The 19,156-nt window shown below is 38.7% G+C and overlaps 1 protein-coding gene across 1 annotated transcript; it reads right to left on the bottom strand.

Annotated features, from left to right (window-relative positions):
- Positions 1 to 1,594: 1,594 nt before the first annotated feature.
- LOC133653473 (tubulin alpha chain-like) lies at positions 1,595 to 19,069 on the bottom strand. Its single transcript, XM_062052775.1, has 4 exons — positions 18,939 to 19,069; positions 11,074 to 11,296; positions 4,462 to 4,610; positions 1,595 to 2,990 (listed from the first exon to the last, which is right to left on the bottom strand). Exons 1-4 carry the CDS (start codon positions 18,939 to 18,941, stop codon positions 2,010 to 2,012), a joined length of 1,356 nt encoding a protein of 451 aa, XP_061908759.1. The 5' UTR covers positions 18,942 to 19,069; the 3' UTR covers positions 1,595 to 2,009.
- Between the last annotated feature and the right edge of the window lie 87 nt (positions 19,070 to 19,156).

Raw genomic sequence — 19,156 nt, 5'->3', positions numbered from 1 at the left:
GTTGCTTTTGTAGCTGTTTCAGCAGATTTTAATTGCTGTTTTGGGCAGTAGATGGGATCTTTGATCCAAGACACAACTTACATTTAACTAAAATGTTCTTTTCTTTGTGCTTCATAAAGAAATACAATCATGTGTGCTTACGGACGGTATCCCTGCAGACTGTATTGATCTATATTGATATATAATGTATATATTGTGTTTTTATGTGGATTTAATTAAAAAAAAATATATATATATATTTTTTTTAAATTTCTTGTGTGGCCCGGTACCAATCGTTCCGTGGACTGGTACCGGGCCGCGGCCCGGTGGTTGGGGACCACTGCCTTAGAGCATAGGGGGAAACTGTAACTGAGTGTACAGCCCAATACGTCTCTCCTCATGAGTAAAATTCAACTCTGTCTCTGCTTGATTCCTTCTTCTTGTCTTGTGTAATAGATAGTTTGGTGTTTGAACCTGACAGTAATTTGTTGTGAGTTCATGCACTGTGTTGGTTTTGTTCTTGGAACAAGGTGATGTTCATGCACGGTTCATTTTGTGCACCAGTAAAAAAACATACAACTTTGTCTTGAATTTAAAAAATATATATATAATAATATTTTTCACCAAAGAAGGGTTCGGTGAATGCACATTTGAAACAGGTGGGGTTCGGTACCTCCAACAAGGTTAAGAACCACGTACTGGTCTAGTTAGACTGTGGTCCTAACTTTTACCCCTGTTGGCTTTTACCATCTTTATCTTCATCATTTATTTCAACTTTATGTTATTCAAGTATGACATTTTTAAATGTAATTAATTTCATTGACAAGCAATTCTATTATGGTCATACTCTTGTTTGCTAGCGGCTACGATTTCAGTACTATTGAAGATCTTTGCTCACAAAATACAACCAATAGTATCACAAAATACAACCAATAGTACGTTAATGTTAAATCTTACTTGTGAAAAGTAATCCCCCGATTCCTATTTTCAACAGTCCGCTCATTCGAGCAGGAAAACGCTGACCATCTTTGTTTTATATCAGTCAACTGTCAGTTTAGGCTGCTCGCCGGCTCATCACCACTTCAAGATGGCGGCCGAATTTCTCGCATCACAGCAGCCAATGCTGTGTCTACTTATAAGATGTCGGACGGACACTACCCTGATCTGTACCGGAAGACCTGATCGGTCCACGCATGCGTAAAGACTACGACGGTGTTCTGCGACGCTACGTGGTGTTTGAATGTTTTGTATAAAAATAATAGCTTACCTAGTAGTAAAAGAAAAAATATATAATAACAATAAACAAGATAAATGTAAAAATCCACAGAATATTATCGCTACAATTTGAACCACTTTCACTATTGTCATTAATGTAATGAATGACTCACGTCAGTGAATCCCATCGCGTAATTTCTTCTTTAAATGTGGAGTTTTTAAAACGAGCCACTTAAATTAAATCTGTAACTGCGGCTTGTAAATTGTCACTAATCAGGAATTGATGTAAAAATTAGTGGTTAAAAAAAAAAAAGATGGATTTCTTTCATTTCTGCTTTGCCCATCGTTCAGGTTTCAAAAATAAATACTGCATTCTAAAACAACATTTGTGTTGTATGTAATCTTTTATATGACATTGGTGTTGAAATAAAGATTACACAAAAAACGAAAACCATGGTAACAAAGGGCCGTAAATCGGGTTGACAGGAAGTGACGTCAAACACTGGCAAGCATCCATGTTAGTACACATTAACTTACTTAGTGTACTGTTTGGTTGTTATTGTTCATATGTTTGTTTGTACATGTTGAACTTTATAAATAAAAGTATATATAAATCTAAAAAAAAACATTAAAAAAACAACACATTAACTTAGAGAACGACTTTTTGAACTCAGATATTAAATGTATATGAAATAATATAACAAGAACAATAACAATTCAAGTCAATCACTGTATAAACCACCAACGACTTCATGTTAGACGTGAATTAGAGCCGATTTTATTTTGAAGTAAATTTGGAACTGCTGAGAAACATTTTAATACTCCTCTCCTTCCTCCTCATCTTCACCCTCAATGGAGTCGACTCCGACCTCCTCGTAATCCTTCTCCAGAGCGGCCATGTCCTCCCTGGCCTCAGAGAACTCTCCCTCCTCCATGCCCTCGCCGACGTACCAGTGGACGAAGGCGCGCTTGGCGTACATCAGGTCGAACTTGTGGTCCAGTCGAGCCCAGGCCTCTGCCACGGCGGTGGTGTTGCTGAGCATGCACACCGCCCTCTGGACCTTGGCCAGGTCGCCGCCAGGAACCACAGTCGGTGGCTGGTAGTTGATGCCCACCTTAAAACCAGTAGGGCACCAGTCCACAAACTGGATGGAGCGCTTGGTTTTGATGGTGGCGATGGCGGCGTTGACATCCTTGGGCACCACGTCGCCACGGTACAGGAGGCAGCACGCCATGTATTTGCCGTGGCGGGGGTCGCACTTGACCATCTGATTGGCCGGCTCGAAGCAGGCGTTGGTAATTTCAGACACAGAGAGCTGCTCGTGATACGCCTTCTCGGCCGAGATGACGGGAGCGTAGGTGGCCAGGGGGAAGTGGATGCGAGGGTACGGCACCAAGTTGGTCTGGAACTCGGTCAGGTCCACATTGAGGGCGCCGTCGAAGCGGAGGGAAGCCGTGATGGACGACACGATCTGACTGATCAGCCGGTTGAGGTTGGTGTAAGTGGGGCGCTCGATATCCAGGTTCCTGCGGCAGATATCGTAGATGGCCTCGTTATCGACCATGAAGGCGCAGTCCGAGTGCTCCAGGGTGGTGTGTGTGGTCAGGATGGAGTTGTAGGGCTCCACCACGGCCGTGGACACCTGGGGAGCCGGGTAGATGGAGAACTCCAGCTTGGACTTCTTGCCGTAGTCTACAGACAGACGCTCCATCAGGAGGGAGGTGAACCCGGAGCCGGTGCCGCCCCCGAAGCTGTGGAACACCAGGAAGCCCTGGAGACCGGTGCACTGGTCGGCCTGGACCGCACGCACAACAAAAACTCATTCATCACAAAGACTTTGACCGAAACAATGCGACTTTTTGACCAGGGCTGAGCGATGTGGCTGAAAACTGTATCACGATATCACTGTTTGATACCAATCGATATCGATTTTTAATGACCTATATAAAATAAGGAGAACAATATTTGTAGGGATGTCTGATAATGGCTTTTTGCCGATATCCGATATTGTCCAACTCTTAATTACTGATACCGATATATACAGTCGTGGAATTAACACATTATTATGCCTAATAAGGTCCTTTTTAAAATTAATGAAAATGAGTAAAATTAACTGTTAAAGGTTAGTACTTATAGTGGACCAGCAGCACACACAATCATGTGTGCTTACGGACTGTATCCCTTGCAGACTGTATTGATATATATTGATATATAATGTAGGAACCAGAATATTAATAACAGAAAGAAACATCCCTTTTGTGTGAATGAGTGTAAATGGGAGTGGGAGGTTTTTTTGGGTTGGTGCACTAATTGTAAGTGTATCTTGTGTTTTTTTATGTTGATTTAATAAATAAATAAAAAAATAAAACCGATACCGATAATAAAAAAAACTTTACCGATAATTTCCGATATTACATTTTAAAGCATTTATCGACATCCCTAAATATTTGTAATTGTCAATGTAACTTCCTCTGATTATAATCCCTCAGCTATCAAGGCAGGAAGGAAATGTCAACACAAGCATGGAAAACCTTCCATGTCAACAAAATAGTCAAATCACATTCAAATAAGCTCTTAAAATGAAAGAATATGTAAGAAATGCTTCATAAAGGGTAAGAAAATACTGCAAAGTGTGAAAATGAAACCCGACTGAAAGGGTTCACAAAGATTGTTCGACGCTAAGTACTCATTTAGCTGCTGTGCAACAATTATTGGGAGGATTTTAGAGATAAATGGGAGGTGCCACGTCAGCCGGTAGTTTAGCAGGAGGTCAGAATCCAGGTTAGGTGTTTTAAGCAGCGGATGAATAAATGAAAACATGTAAACATAGGGAACTATTTTCCGCAGGTTTAGTGGCAGGAAGTTACAGCTGTGCTCTAAAGGGTGAGCGCGGTGTCACTCCCACTGATCAGTGATCAGCGTTGCTCGGTTACCAGAGAGCGAGTGCCTTTGTTCGTGCAACCAAACTTGCTACCATAATTCCGCTTTTTTCCCACCGAGAAGAGCATTTTTTAAAAACGTTTTATTCCATCCATTAACTCTTCTTCCGCTTGGGTCGCGGGGGCAGCAGCCTAAGCAGGTTATCCCAGACCTTCCTCTTCCTAGCCACTTTGTCTAGCTCCTCCCTACCAGACAACATAGCCCCTAGGATCATTGGGGCACTTATTTATATCGTTTAAGTGTCAATCGCTATACAAATTGATATCATTTTATCGCCCAGCCTTAGTTTATCCTTAGATATTAAATAAATTGTAAAAATTCCTCACCAGTTTGCGGATCCTGTCCAGCACCAAGTCGATGATCTCCTTGCCGATGGTGTAGTGTCCACGGGCGTAGTTGTTGGCAGCATCCTCCTTGCCAGTGATCAGCTGCTCAGGGTGGAAGAGCTGGCGGTAAGTCCCAGAGCGCACCTCATCTTTCAAGGAGTTTGTCGACATAAGTAAGGCTGTGACATTCCAGGAAACAACGACCTCCACTTACGAGTATTTTGAGACACAGGCTGCCTCTTTTCGTTTGGTCGCGAGCAAAAAAATGTGAGTTACAAGTCTCCCCACCACCAGGGGGCGTAATAAATGGCAGAGTGAACAACGTAAGATGCCACCAACACATAGCTAATAGCAAGAGATGGATATAAATTGAAAGTGGGTGAAGGAAGCTAAACCGGAGCTTTAGGAAGAATTTTATTTGGAGGCCTCCCAGCCCCTTTACATTTTTCAATTTTTTTTATTTACCTTAAATTCCGAACTTTAAGCCGCTACTTTTTGAACCCGGCGGCTTATGTTTAAAGCTCCGACCCGTTCTGACTTCTACTCGTATGGATTCTTCATTCATCACTCTAAGTCATACTTGCCAACCCTCCCGAATTTTCCCGGGAGACTCCCGAATTTCAGTGCCTCTCCCGCAAATCTCCCGGGACAACCATTCTCCCGAATTTCTCCCGATTTCCAGCCGGACAACTATAATGGGGGCGTGCCTTAAAGGCACTGCCTTTAGCGTCGTCTCTCACCTGAAAAGGAGACTATTATATATGTCTCCGTTATCCATAGGTTTATCTATAACCCATAAAGTAGGCAGGCACAGAGCTATTTCTCAGCATGTGTTTATTCCAGCCGGCACGTTAATACACTGACACACAACATCCGGATTCCCATCATGCATTGCTTCAAAACTACGGCAAGTAGTAATGTCCAAAATTTCCAGCCGGACAAACAATATTGGGGGCGTGCCTTAAAGGCACTAGGGTTGTCCCGATCCGATATTTGCCAAAAAATGCGTATCGGCAAGGCATGGGAAAATGCCGATCCAGATCCAGTTTTTTTTTTTAAATTCCGGTCCGTGTTTTCCAACGCACCGATTTAAATAATACATTCCACTTTTCTACTGCTCCCTAATTACCGTTCCGCATTTTCCAGCACACCTTCAACCCATCCACAGGTCTGTGTCCTAACCGTCCTAATCGGAAGCGGATGCCGGTTTGTGGTTCCGGTTTTTTTTAAGTTTACACTTGTTCAAGAGCAAGTATTGATGCCGATTTATAGACATTTTATCCCACTCAGGTTGTTTGTGTGTTTTGCTTTTTTTAATAATGTTTACAGCATTATTTGCACTTTATACTGTTCACTTTTTTACTGTTCAATGATGCCATTTCTGTTTGTCATGTATAATGTTGTCTATTTTGTGTTTATCCTTGAATAAACAGGTCAGTTTCTTGTTACCAACCATTGTGTATTATTCAAACTCACCTAATTCAGCTGGCTAGTTGTTATCAAGAGTACTAAAACCCTTTTCAACATGAATCTGACAACTAAGTAGGCTAAAAAACTTTAAACTTTAATACAGGCTCGGATTGGCCAGTATCGGCCAGTATCTGTATCGGATCGGAAGTGCAAAAACAACATCGGTATCGGATCAGAAGTGCAAAAACCTGGATCGGGACATCCCTAAAAGGCACTGCCTTTAGAGTCCTCTCACCTAAAAAAGGAGACTATTATATATGTCTCTGTTATCCATAGGTTTATCTATAACCCATAACACGGTGGCCGAATGGATATAGTCACTCATGAACAGTCAGAGAAGCACAAGGCGGCGGCAACGCAGTATTATGGGCCACCTTGCAAGCAACATCCCGTTCTCATTTGCGGATGTTTTCAACAAATCCGTGAAGGATATGTTCCCGGATTCAGAGATCGCTCGCCAGTACTCAAATGGCAGAACAAAGGCTACTCAAATAGTGAAAGGTAAGTGTTATTTTTTTTTTAAAGTAAGCAGCAAGTACAGTACAGTTAGTAGAACAACTGTGTTTTCATTACTGTGTACTGTACTATATATATATATATATATACAGTATATAAGAAATACTTTAATTTCAGTGAATTCTAGCTATAAATACCCCCCACACCTCCCAATCTCCCGAATTCGGAGGTCTCAAGGTTGGCAAGTATGCTCTAAGCAACGTTTGTAAGTTTTGCAATATAACTAAAACAATTCTTACTTACTGTATTTTTCGGATTATAAATCACAGTTTTTTTCATAGGGTGCGATTTATACTCCGGAGTGACTTACGTGTGAAATTATTAACACATTACCGTAAAATATCAAATAATATTATTTATCTCATTCACGTAAGAGACTAGGCGTATATCAGCAATCGTCACACACACGTTCTCAGTTGGTTATTTATGCGTCATATAACGTACACTTATTCAGCCTGTTGTTCACTATTCTTTATTTATTTTAAATTGCCTTTCAAATGTCTATTTTTGGTGTTGGATTTTATCAAATACATTTCCCCCAAAAATGCGATTTATACTCTAGTGCGACTTATATGTTTTTTTCTTTCTTTATTACCGTATTTCCTTGAATTGCCACCGGGTATATATGCGCCTGCCTAGAATTACTGCCGGGTCAAACTCGTTTCGCAAAATAATTAGCGCATGCCTCAAATTACCGCCGGGTCAGAATTACCGCCGGGTCAAACTCGTTTCGCAAAATAATTAGCATATGCCTAGAATTACCGCCGGGTCAAACTCGTCACGTCACGAGTGACACTTCACCTTTCAAGGCATCATTTTCAAAATGGAGGAGGCTAATTTCAATCATTTAAAATCGCATAAAGGGAAGAAGATAAAGAGCTATTCAGTAGGATTTAAGGTAATTGCAATTCTTATTATTAATAATGTGTTAGTTTGTAGTGGTGGAGAGCTGACTTTTTGTTGTTGGAGTTGCGTCTTTCAAAGCGCTTTATTTTGAAAAAATGTTTTATTAATACATCTGCGTGTGTCAAATATGAGTAATTTTGATGCAGTTGTACGAGTAACATTTCAGAAACAAATCATGAGCTAAGAAAACCTGCTAACAGGCGGTAATAATGTTATTTTAAATGCCTTTTCAGACCCAAACAAAAAGAACTCCCGGGATGATTCATTGTGCTTTAAATTTTATTGCAGCATTAAGCGATGTCATGATGGTATCCTTACATCACACTCAAATTTATAAGCGCATGCCTAATTTTACCGCATGCCTTTGGTAAGCGCCGGAATGAGAAGAGGGGGACGGGGGGGGGGGGGGGTAAATTAATTACCGCATGCCTAAATGTACCGCATGCCTTTGGTAAGCGCCGGAGTGAGAAGAGGGGGAGGGGAGGGGAGGGGAGGGGGGGGGGGGGGGGGGGTAAATTAATTACCGCATGCCTAAATGTACCGCATGCCTTTGGTAAGCGCCGGAGTGAGAAGAGGGGGGGGAGGGGTAAATTAATTACCGCATGCCTAAATGTACCGCATGCCTTTGGTAAGCGCCGGAGTGAGAAGAGGTTTTTAATTAATAACCGCCCTGGTGCTAATTCAAGGAAATACGGTATGCATTTTTCGGCCGGTGCGACATATACTCCGGAGCGATTTATAATCCGAAAAATACGGTACTAAAGCGTCCCATGTGTGATGCCTGTAGGAGTGTTTTCACGCATATTTGTACGTGCTATCGTAATGCAATCAAGCTGGCCTTGTTAGAATTAGCTAGTATGCTAACACGTTTACGAGTGTCTGTGTAGGTATTATTAACTAGCATTCATTTTGTGTTGTTTCACTTTCACAAATAAATTCAGCAAAACGTCACCGTGGAGTTATTGAGTCTGTTTAGCTGATTGGAGAGCAAGCTTGCGCAGCTAGTGGGTCCATGACCATGACTTCTGTTTTGTTTGATCAGCCGTTTTACTGCCGTGTTACAGACACCGTTTGGAAACAATTAAGGTATGTAAATAAAGATTTACAAAATCTTTCTGTGTAAATAACTTATTTCACAACGTATATATCTGCGGTCTATATGTGAAACTGTTTTTATACTTTTGAATCAAACTTGAATTTATTTTGATGCATGGTTTTTACTAAAACGTATTTATGATAAATAAATTGATCAATATATTTTTTGTGTGTGCAAAATAACACATTTAACATCATGAACTCTGACTGGGATTCGAACGCGGTACCTCTGACTTAAAAATGAAGACTAGTGCTGTGCACCACAGGAGCTAGTGTACCTATGTGGGGAAACCTACCATAATATTCCTGTCAGTGACGGAGCAGGAAGCGGCTAAGAATACGTGTGTGGTAAAATTTCATATGACCACTCATTCATTCATTGACATTTTACATGCGCTGAGTGACGCAAAACGAGGCCCCCTGCAACGAATAGTTCTGCCTGTAGGGCGGGGCCGCCCTGGCTGAGAAGAGGAAGCGGATGATATTCACTGAATTAAAGAAAGGAATCATTACAAATATGACGGACTAATTAGCAAACTCGGCACTTTACTGAAGCAGGAGTCGGCTTTTGTGTCAGCCATAGATGTTCTAATAATATTTAAATGGATGAGCATTTATCCATGAAAATATGGGGAAGCTGCTGATGGTGTGTTTGACGGAGAAGCAGCTCGAAGGAGATACTGCAGAAGCCTTCTCTCCTAAGTATTAACGACCAACGTTTGTGCGTAATGCGAGCGAAACGCACCATGACACAACAGCAGGGTTATCTGTGGCAATAGGGGCGTGGTCAGTATGACATCATCATATAATTTGCATAATCTGCAGTGATGCATGTTTTCTTTAAAAAGGCTAAACAATTATTATATATACATTTTAAAACAAATCTTTGTTATTATATATTAGTATAAACATACATTATTTCTTATATTGTTTTGCCCTTTTTTTTAAATTGTTGCTGTTTATTGTACAATATACTTTGTTGCTGTTCAAGTTTCTAGACACTTCTCAGAGCCTTTTAGTGGCTTTTTATTTATTAAAAATGACCAGAAATACAATTCTAGCATCGTTTTCTGGCGTTATTGGAGACTGCACTCCTGTTTAGAGACTTAATCCTGGATGAAAACCAAGGCCGCCAATCCAACTGGAGGTGCTGCGAAGAGGAAGGGGTGAAACTGCCCAAATATAGGTGTGCCAAGCTTGTGGCTGTATTTGCTGCCAAAGGTGTATGAACAAAGTTTATGTCATTTTTTTTTACTTATTGTTTTTTGATACATTTGCAAAAAATTTAAAAGAAAATCTCATTGTCATTATTTGTGTAGGGTTTTGAGGACAAAAATGTATTTATTCTATTTGAAACGAGGCTGTAATGCAACAAAATGTGGAAAAAGTGAAATGTTGTGAATACTTTCCGGATGCACCAGATCCATTTATACAATAAACCCTAAACCAATGAAGTTGTATCAGTCCATCTTAGATTAATTTCGGGCCCAGGGAAGCCGGCGGCTTTTCCGGGTGTTGTTGATAAATGGCTTTGGCTTTGCATAGTAAAGTTTTAACTTGCACTTACAGATGTAGCGACCAACTATAGTTACCGACAGTGGTTTTCTGAAGTGTTCCTTAGCCCATGTGGTGATATCCTTTACACACTGATGTTGGTTTTTGACGCATTACCGCCTGAGGGATCGAAAGTCACAGGCTTGCCGCTTACGTGCAGTGATTTCTCCAGATTCTCTGAACCTTTTGATGATATTACGGACCGTAGATGGTGAAATACCTAAATTCCTTCCAAGAGAATTGTCGTTCTTAAACTGTTCAAATATTTGCTCACGCATTTGTTCACAAACTGTTGACCCCCGCCCCATCCTTGTTTCTGAATGACTGAGCATTTCAGGGAAGCTGCTTTTATACCCAATCATGGCACCCACCTGTTCCCAATTAGCCTGTTCACCTGTGAGATGTTCCAAATAAGTGTTTGATGAGCATTCCTCAACTTTCTCAGTCTTTTTGGCCATTTGTCCCAGCTATTTTGAAACATGTTGCAGGCATCCAATTCCAAATGAGCTAATATTTGCAAAAAAATAACAAAGTTTCTCAGTTTAAACTTTAAGTATCTTGTCTTTGCAGTCTATTCAATAGAATATAGGCTGAAAAGGATTTGCAAATCATCGTATTCTGTTTTTACTTTCGATTTACATAACGTGACAACTTCACAGGTTTTGGGTTTTCTACTTAAATTTGTTTTCACGTAAGAAAAAAACTAACTTTTGAGGTGTGGCGGCTTTTATTTTGCCGTGGCGAGTTATTGTATTGCATGAAGAGGAAACCCTGAACAGTCCGGGCAGAGTCAGGATGAACTGCTGCTGTAACTACGGAGGCAAATAATGAAGCCAACTTTGCACTCCGAGGTACAGTAAATACTGTACATCATTATTACATTACTTCATAAAACTACTGTAATTATTTACTCTACATTCTATTATATTGGAGGCATCTTAAATGTTCAAAGTATGATGTTTAGGGGGGCTGAGCACCAATGGGGGACGTTGATTAGAGGTTTGACCTCGGTCTTGGAACCAATTAATCTTGTAAATGGAGGTACTACTGTGTGTTTATTAAAGGCGTTACCGATGACTGTGGGCTCCAGGTCCACAAAAACAGCTCTGGGGACGTGTTTTCCAGCTCCGGTCTCACTGAAAAAGGTGTTGAAGGAATCATCTCCACCCCCAATGGTCTTGTCGCTGGGCATCTGTCCATCAGGCTGGATCCCATGTTCCAGGCAGTACAGCTCCCAGCATGCATTGCCAATCTGGACACCAGCCTGACCCACGTGGATGGAGATACACTCACGCTGTGGGGTGGAGGGGGAGAAAACATTTGGGAAATACATTTTTTTTTACATTTACAAGCAGGAGCATTAGTAAGAACTGCACGACGAGAGCCGTGGGAGAATGGACGTCGACAACATTGCACAGGAGGAAAGCACAATGGAAGCTAAACCAACAAAACCCGAAGAGGAATTGGTGCCAAAAAGAAGAAACAAAAAGGGTCTCAGCCATAAAAGTTTTTTTTTTTAAACTTACAACGCTCAAATCTCATCATCAACTTTAGATATATCCGTTGATATAGTTTAATTAAAAAAAATACTTTTTTAACCCTTTCTGTCAAAGAAAATCCAGTTTTTTTAATCAAAAATAACTCTAAATATGCAATATTTCTCCCTAAAAGTGGAATATTGGATGTGAAGTAATTGGAACCTTGAATTGGTCAATAATTCATAAAAACATTGATTTAGATTTTTTTTTAGCAATGACAAGTTTAAAGAAAATCACACTTATTATTTTATATATATATATATATATATATATATATATATATATATATATATATATATATTTTACTTTCAGTGCTTGAATCTCTACATCAACTTCAGATATATCTGTTAATTTTTTCATGTTTTATTCCCTTTGTCAAAGAAACTCTCGATTTAGATATAGCAAACACAAAATATGCAATATTTTCGCCTCAATATTTTAAAAAGTTTAATATTTGTTTGAATAATTTAACCTTAAATAATTCATAACAACAATGCTTTTGATTCATTATCATTTTGAGCTTTTGACCGGAAGTGCAAGTGCCATTTCGTCTTCTCGTCGTCCGTAGCGTTTCTACTTGTATGGATTTTGTATTTGTAAGTTTTACAATATAACTAAAACAATTATTGCTTACTAAACCGTCCCATGTGTGATGTCTGTAGCAGTGTTTTCATGCATATTTGTACGTGTTATCGTAATGTAATCAAGTTAGCCGTGTTAGCATTCGATTAAGTAATTTTAACCTTAAATAGGTCAATAATTCATAAGAAAAATGCTTTTGATTCATTATAATTTTGAGCAGTGACAGTTTTAAAGAAAAAAAACAGCCTGCGGGGCAGTTTTGTGTTGTTAGTGGATGGATGACGGGGAGAAGATGCTGTCGAGGGGGATGCACGTAAATAAGACCCGCCTACAAAACGGCGCAATCTGAAGAGACGGTCAGAAAGCGATTTGAAGATGGTTATGGTTAAAACATACCGTAAATTCCGTACTACAAGCTGCTCCTTTTTTCCTACGCTTTGAACCCTGCGGTTTATAAAACGGTGCGACCTAATTTGTGAAGTTTTCTTTACTGACGGCCATAAAGCAAATAGTTAACAAAAACAACAACAAAACAACCGAATACACTGAAATAGTGTGTTATTGTTTGTGCCATGGCGCCATCTTTTGGACGAGTTTGCTCATTGCAAATGCTGCAGTGTCCATCCATTTAGTGCTTTTTGAACGGAAGTGCAAGTGCCGTTCCGTCTTCTAGTTGTCCATAGCGTTTGTACTTGTATGGATTCTGCATTTGTAAGTTTTACAATATAACTAAAATAATTCTTGCTTACTAAACCGTCCCATGTGTGATGTCTGTAGGAGTGTTTTCATGCATATTTGTACGTGCTATCGTAATGTAATCAAGCTAGCCGTGTTAGCATTTGATTAAGTAATTTGAACCTTAAATAGGTCAATTTGTCGCACTTTAATTATTTCATTATTTTTATCTTGTAATTTTACTTTTTATTGGAGCCCTTTTACCGTATTGCTTTTGCACCATCTTGTTTAGCTCATTCATTGTTTATGTTTTTTTTTTTTAATCTATGCTTTTTAACCTGTAAAGCACTTTGGTCAAATTTAAAAATTGTTGTAAACGTGCTATATAAATAAAGTTGCCTTGCCTTGCCAATAATTCATAACAACAACACTTTTGATTCATTATTATTTTGAGCAATGACCGTTTTAAAGAAAAACACAGTTTTGTGTTATTAGTGTCAACATTTCCTGTTTTAGTCCACTTCTTATGTTTTGAACCGAACATAACAGCGTGTCATATTTATGACAGCCAGCTGGATAAAAACAATACCGCAAGCAGTATCATTAGTCCAGAATCTTCCAGGGGGACTGACCCAATTAGGCACCGGTACTAAAACATACTGGTACTCAGTATAAGGGCTGGGCGATATGGACGAAAAAGTATATCTCGATATATTTTTACTTAAACTCGATATTCGATATATAACTCGATATGTTTTTCGGTGGAAGTATACATATAAAGATATTCATTTTTCAGCGATATTCAGTGAAATGGAAGTGAATGACAACTGTACTGTAAACAGTCAGTGGCATTTTTATTAACCCACTTAGTCACGATGGGTATTAACAGCACAGAAAATAAACGGTTTTAAGTAGCACAGAATGACATAACATAGATAAAATTGAAAAATATTATTTCTATGTAAAATAAATAACATGGCTGTGCAAATAATACAAAATGCATCAAACTCAGATAAAAAAATTTTTTTGCAGGCAGGCACTTTGTGATTTCCCTTCCTGGTTCGATGACCCGCCCTATCTTGCCTCTGATTGGCCTGTCCCTAACCAATCGTGACTCATCACAGTAAACAACTAACCAATCGTGGATGTTCTTGTAGTCTTGGAAGGAGTAAGGGGAGGGGTTTAGTCATAGACATCTTTTAAGTACGCGCAGCATCGACCGCTACTGCCTACTGGCGCTGACGAGACGCGGGGCCGCCATCTTGGAGTGGTGATCCGCTCCACTCAGTGCAATTCATTTGGCAGGAGCAATGAACTGTCAGCGCATTTAATTCATCTTACCTCACTGAATACCACTGATTTTAACGCGTTTTTTTGTCGTACGTGTAGCTATGATAAAGGACACATGTTTTGGCTTGTTTTATTATTCATAGTTTGCTTAACAGTAATAGAATATTCTTATATGCTATAAGTGACCAGACGTCCGAGATCAAAACTGGGAATATAATCCCAGAGAAGGGGGAAAAAAAACGGTCAGCTATTTTTAAATTCCATCCATCCATCTATTTTCTACCGTTTGTCCCTATCGGGGGTCGCGGGCGAAGGGGGGGTGCTGGAGCCTATCTCAGCTGCATTCGGGTGGTAGGCGGGGTACACCCTGGACAAGTCAAGAAACAATATGATTAGGTTATATATACATGGGTATATCCTACATAAACAATGTATGAATACATTAGATCAGTGGTTCTCAACCTTTTTTCAGTGATGTACCCCCTGTGAAATTTTTTTTAATTCAAGTACCCCCTAATCAGAGCAAAGCCTTTTTGGTTGAAAAAAAGAGATAAAGAAGTAAAATACAGCACTATGTCATCATTTTCTGATTTATTAAATTGTATAACAGTGCAAAATATTGCTCATTAGTTGTGGTCTTTCTTGAACTATTTGGAGAAAAAGATATAAAAATAACTAAAAACTTGTTGAAAAATAAACAAGTGATTCAATTATAAATAAATGTCTTTACACATAGAAGTAATCATCAACTTAAAGTGCCCTCTTTGGGGATTGTAATAGAGATCCATCTGGCGTCATGAACTTAATTCTAAACATTTCTTCACAAAAAAATAAATCTTTAACATCAATATTTATGGAACATGTCCACAAAAAATCTTGCTGTCAACACTGAATATTGCATTGTTGCATTTCTTTTCACAGTTCTTTTTGACAGACATTTAAAAAAAATCTCCCCTACCCCTTGGCATACCTTCAAGTACCCCCAGGGGTACGCGTACCCCCATTTGAGAACCACTGCATTAGATATCTATATATCTTGACACTTTGTATTGATATTTTGTATTACATTCTTCCCTTAAATGATAATGTTTACAGTGATTGTTTTATATGTATTGTTTATGTATATCGTTTTGGATAAAAGCGTCTGCCAAATACTTAAACATAAACATATATAAACACCTGAAAGTCTTTATATCAGCTAAAACCACCAATCTGTTTCACTGGATTCAGAATAAAACCAAATTCTGTCTTACAATCTTTATCTTCATCATTTATTTCAACTTGATGTTATTCAAGTATGACATTTTTAAATGTAATTAATTTCATTGACTGGCAATTCTATTACGGTCATACTCTTGTTTGCTAGCGGCTACGATTTCAGTACTTTTGAAGATCTTTGCTCTTTCTCAACTCTGTGGTAATATTATTTTCACAAAATATAACCAATAGCACGTTTATGTTAAAACTTACTTGTAAAAAGTAATACCCCGATTCCTATTTTCAACAGTCCGCTCATTTGAGCAGGAAAACGCTGAACACCAGCCCAACATCTTTGTTTTCTACCTGTCAACTGTCAGTTTAGGCTGCTCGTCGGCTCCTCGTCACCACTTCAAGATGGCGGCCGAATTTCTCCCGTCACAGCAGCCAATGCTGCGTCTACTTATAAGATGTCTATGGTTATAACGTCATTGCAAACACGGCAATCTGTTGCGTCCACTGCAGTTCGCTACCTTATTCTTACTTTTTGTCAAGTGATTTTTTTTAAGCAGGGTTGCATGAGGTACCTATACATAACGTTACGTTAGTCAATGTATCACACACAGTAACGTAACGTTAGACGGCGGTCAGCAGCACTGCATATTTTAGCCACCTACAAAAAGACAAAAATAGTCAAATAAAGGTCAGCTAAAATGTATGTTATATTAAGAATATGTGTACATATTGCATAGGGCCCTGACATCTAAAAAGTACAACTCTGTTCATTGTTATGTTCATGTATTTGTTATGTTTTACATGTGTACGCACACATAAACACACATACAGTATGAGATGAGATCAATGAGATAAGGTAAGAACAGGATAAAAACTGCTGTGGAACAAGTTACAATGCAATATGCCATGGAAATACAATGTTAACACTTGTGCAAATAAGTACAGTTGCACTTGTTTTTTCAAATGTGTTTATCTTGTAAAGGAATGAGTCAAATGTTTAAAATGACTGGTTAATAGTGCTATTATGAAGTGCAATGTCAGCACTATTGTCTATGGCAGGGGTGGCTATCGGTCGATCGCGGAGGGTGTGTCAGTCGATCGCCAGCCAGGCATTAAAAAATAGTTCTAAAAATGAGCGATCATAAATCTTCACTATAACGTCACTTTCGTCACTTGATTGACATTCACGGCACCAGAGGGTCTTCTGAGATGACGCTGGCTGCTGCCAGCTCATTAAAATTACCGACAGGAAGGCGAGAAACACTTTTTATTTCAACAGACTCTGGCACCGTACCTGTCGTCAAAACTCCAAAGACCGACTGCACAGTTGCACAATAAAAGCTCTGCTTCATCCTGCCTGCGCTAACAAAATAAGAGTCTCAGAAAGCTGGCGTGCACAAGCTAGCAAGCTACGGAGTTTGCCGCCAATGTATTTCTTGTAAAGTGTATACAAAGGAGTACGGAAGCTGGACAAATAAGATGCCAAAAACCAACCACTTTCATGTGGTATTGGACAGAAAGGAGGATTTTTTTCCTCCTCCATTAGAAAATGCGGACGTTATCAGCACCACTGTCTGATTCCTATCAATGCAAGTCATCAGAATCAGGTAATACACCAACTTATATTCTTGTCTTCATGAAAGAAAGGAATCTATATGTGTTAAACATGCTTGAATGATCTTTAAACACATTTAACTTGTTAACAATAATAATACCTGGGATTTATATAGCGCTTTTCTAAATACCCAAAGTCAACAATATTAACTATACGTGTTAAACATGCTTGTATTATCTTTAGACACCTTTAACTTGTTAACAATATTAACTATATGTGTTAAACAAGCTTGTATTATCATCAAACACCTTTAACTTTTTAACAATATTAACTATATGTGTTAAACATGCTTGTATTATCTTTAAACACCTTTAACTTGTTAACAATATTAACTATATGTGTTAAACATGCTTGTATTATCATCAAACACCTTTAACTTGTTAACAATATTAACTATATGTGTTAAACATGCTTGCATTATCTTTAAACACCTTTAACTTGTTAACAATATTAACTATGTGTTAAACATGCTTGCATTATCTTTAAACACCTTTAACTTGTTAAACATATTAACTATATGTGTTAAACATGCTTGCATTATCTTTAAACACCTTTAACTTGTTTACAACAATAATACCTGGGATTTATATAGCGCTTTTCTAAATACCCAAAGTCAACAATATTAACTATATGTGTTAAACATGCTTGTATTATCTTTAAACACCTTTAACTTGTTAACAATATTAACTATATGTGTTAAACATGCTTGTATTATCATCAAACACCTTAAACTTGTTAACAATATTAACTATATGTGTTAAACATGCTTGCATTATCTTTAAACACTTTTAACTTGTTAACAATATTAACTATATGTGTTAAACATGCTTGCATTATCTTTAAACACCTTTAACTTGTTAACAATATTAAATATATATGTGTTAAACATGCTTGTATTATCATCAAATACATTGAACTTGTTAACAATATTAACTATATGTGTTAAACATGCTTGTATTATCTTTAAACACCTTTAACTTGTTAACAATATTAACTATATGTGTTAAACATGCTTGCATTATCTTTAAACACCTTTAACTTGTTAACAATATTAACTATATGTGTTAAACATGCTTGCATTATCATTAAACACCTTTAACTTGTTAACAAAAACATATATTTCATAAATAAGTAAATATAAATTATATATATGAATGAGGTAGATCCCCGCGACTTGATCAATTGAAAAGTAGCTCGCCTGCAGAAAAAGTGTGAGCACCCCTGGTCTATGGATTTAGTAGCCCATGGAGGGGCCGAACAAGGAACACCACAAATAAGCGGCGTTTGGTCATTTTAACGTGAAATAAATTATATCGATATTTTCTTAAATCATGTCTTGTTTAAAAAAAAACTGATATATCTTACAAACTCGTATATCGCCCCGCCCTACTCAATATACATCCCTAGTCATGGGCCGTTAAAAATTAAGCAGCGGGCTGAAAATGGCCCCTTGGCCACACTTTGGACACCCTTTATGTAAATTAGTTTTTATATTTTTACACAAATACCTATATACACTTCACCATATACAATGACCTTTATAATGATATATATGTCCGTATCACACCGCATTACATCCCTTGAAATATTGCGTATTGATCATTTGCTGTAATGGCAAACATTCTAGTGCGTGTTTGGGATTACTGCTGGAAGGATTACGGTCGGACATGTTGCAGGGAGGAAAAAGGCCTCATTCTCAGTCTAAATCACCCTCAATCCATGTTGTGTTCTTTTGTCCTCGCTCATGATGCGCCTCGACGTCGAAAGGCAGAAATATCATCAACGGGAATTAAGTAAATTGATGACAAAACGCACGCAGAGCTGACATACGCTCGTATTATCGCGTGAAATAACGCATTAACAGATGGAGGCTCGACGCCATGATAGTATTTTCCCGCCGAGGTGAAACGGTCATCCATCCTTAACATGTAATAAACGAAGAAACTCACCTTTCTTCAACTGACTCAAACATGTTTAAGGCGCCGTGACGAGAAGGGATTAGGAGGGGGGGGGGAACCGCTTACCATTTTTGCTTGTTGTTGATATCGAGAGGCGATAAGGCAAGTGTTTGCTGTAAGTGTGCCCGCGCTATGACGTGATGATATTCTCCTCCGCAGGACTGGCTTGTGACGTCACGCGAAGCCTCGCCCTCTTTCGCCGCAGTAACCTTTTTTTTCAACAACCTTTATTGACAAACAGTCGCCATAATTCCCCGTCGTTTACAGTGGCTGGAACCAAACTT

This window comes from Entelurus aequoreus, linkage group LG07, assembly GCF_033978785.1.
Source record: "Entelurus aequoreus isolate RoL-2023_Sb linkage group LG07, RoL_Eaeq_v1.1, whole genome shotgun sequence".
In the NCBI taxonomy this organism is placed as follows: domain Eukaryota; kingdom Metazoa; phylum Chordata; class Actinopteri; order Syngnathiformes; family Syngnathidae; genus Entelurus; species Entelurus aequoreus.
Note: the sequence above shows the minus strand (reverse complement) of the source record. Positions and strands in the feature narration are given on the sequence as shown.